The sequence below is a fragment of the Morone saxatilis genome, unplaced genomic scaffold, assembly GCF_004916995.1.
Source record: "Morone saxatilis isolate NCDOM2014 unplaced genomic scaffold, NCSU_SB_2.0 Contig22, whole genome shotgun sequence".
NCBI lineage: Eukaryota > Metazoa > Chordata > Actinopteri > Moronidae > Morone > Morone saxatilis.
In genome coordinates this window covers 6,370,785-6,373,023 of record NW_023339785.1, presented here as the reverse complement: position 1 = coordinate 6,373,023, position 2,239 = coordinate 6,370,785, and the positions used below count along the sequence as shown (strand labels likewise).

At 40.6% G+C, this 2,239-nt stretch overlaps 1 protein-coding gene across 1 annotated transcript in view; it reads left to right on the top strand.

Moving 5' to 3' along the window:
• The first annotated feature begins 433 nt into the window (after window positions 1-433).
• The window catches only part of rxfp1 (relaxin family peptide receptor 1), a 60,598-nt gene continuing 58,792 nt past the window's right edge, over window positions 434-2,239 (top strand). The window contains exon 1 of the mRNA XM_035668874.1: window positions 434-476. Coding sequence (XP_035524767.1) covers window positions 434-476 — 43 coding nt within the window. The remainder of the gene's footprint in view (window positions 477-2,239) is intronic.

Sequence of the window (2,239 nt, the reverse complement as noted above, 5' to 3'; positions counted from 1 at the left end):
AAAATCATAAAATGTACCCCTGCAGCAGCAGAAAAAGTGAGCCGTGGTATAGTTGGCACACTGCTTTCAGAGCCTAAAATGTCCTCTTCTTCAGACCCCCAGATAGATACCTCCCCCTCTCTCTCTCTCTCCCTCCCCCTCTGCGCGCTGCACCTATGCTGCTGCTGCCCGTGCGTCAGACGGTGGCAACTGAGTCTTCTTACACCTTACTCTCTGTCGAACTGGCTTCAGAGCGACTCGACCCTGCGAAGCGGCTACAGGCTCTCCTCCTGCAGCGCCCCTCCACCAGCGTGTCTCATCCGCACGGTCCACGCGTTAATCGCGAAACTTTTGGCGTTCTTTTTCACACAGGTTCCCGGTTTGGACAAGCGGCTCACAGCACTGCTGCGCCTTCCTCACCACACGCGCGATTTTCCGCACAAAACTTGGTACCATGCAAGCTTATGTGGCTGTGATTTTCGCGTATGGAGTGTCTGGTAAGTTTAGCAACTTCTTCTCTTGACGAATTTACGTTAAAGCTCAATTTGCTGTAAATCAAATCAGCTCTGATTGAGCAGAAAGTATAAAAACGATCGATTTTCAAAGAAGTAGCCTTAAGGTTTTCCAAATGACTGTATCTGTAATCTGCACTGATGACTAAAAGAAAGAGGATATGGCTACTTGAAGGATGATTTTACAAGAGAAAGTCATTTAAGATGTGTTGGGGTTTTTTTGTTGAAGGGCATGCAACTGTACCAGCAGATATCTAATATTTTTCTTTTATTAGGATATCTGTATTGGTTTTAAAGTAGCAGGAGCTGTATTGACATTTTGAAGGCAGTATGCCACCCACTATGTAATAACTGCCTGCATATTAACTGGAAGTGGAGGAGAATGTCATCAGTGGGAAGCATCTCACAGGATCCTGAGATATCCTCAGTTATAGACTCTGTGAAAATCCCATTTAAACACACGACACCATCCCAGTTTCATAATGTGTAGCCTATAGGGTTGAAGATGTTTGTGTTTTCATCCCCTGTATTTTTCTCTTTTGTGTGAGGTTGCTCAGTAGTGCTGTGGTTCTTGTTATTTCAGTAACAGATTTATTGCCTTCTTAAAGACTTTTCAAGGGAAATAAGAGCTCCAAGGATTAGTAAACTAGTTGATTAGTTGATTGACAGAATAATAATCGCCAGCTATATTCTATTAATGGTCTGAGTAATTTGTCATGTAGAAATGGCATAAATGCAGTTTTCAGCCTTCAAATATTGATATCTCCTTTTATCTGTTTCATACCTTAAACTGAATATTTGAATAATTTTGAATTGGAATATTTGACTTGCAGAACAGACATTAAAGGACATCACTGTGGACTTTGAGGAAGTGGGATGGACATTTTTCACTATTTTCTGACTTTTTTATATATATATCAAAGGATTAATCGATTTAATGTTGACATTAATCTGCAGATTAATCGATAATGAAAATAACTGTTAGTTGCAGTCCCTATGAGCAATTGTATAGCATGAGCAGTGTAATGCTGTATCCATCACATCTGTGACAGTAAATGTGAGGAGTATTCTCAGTTGCTGTGCAGTAGTTCTGTGTGCACTGCGTATACTGTATGAAGTGCACGTGAAGCTTGAAGGATGTAAGGAACACTGAATTCAAGCTGCCAATCCTGTATTTAATAAAAAGCAATCGTTTGCTGGGTCAGAAAGCCTAACCAAGACTCTGTCAGGTCAAAATATTGCTTTTAGTGTAGTAGTGTTGGAGCTTTAATCCAGTATGTGTATTTTGTCCTCATAAATCAAGTGTTGGCATTTCAGCTGTGTGTTCGATGTGCATTGGGGTTTTCTGGAAGTTTAAAGTTTCTGGTACTTATGATACTGTAAGGAGCTGTCACCAGGGCATGAATCTATTGCATAACTGTTTATGCTTTGCTTGCATTACACTTGGAACATAGTGTCCAAGATCTGTGGAGAAAAAAAACAATTCAGAATCATAATTGGCCCTACTGTGCGCTGCCATGTGAAAAATGGATCTTCTGCAAAAGGAAGCCACCAATAATGATTATATTTGTTCTGTTGTCACAGTCAACAGATGATAGGCGACTCTTCAGAAGCTCACAGAGTAAAGCCGTAATGATCTGTTGGACCCTGATTCACAGTCAGTTCAGATTCAGATTCAGATTCATTCTTTATTGTCCTCAGTAGAGGAAATTTGTTTTTACAGTCTGTACAAAGAGCACCTTCAACAT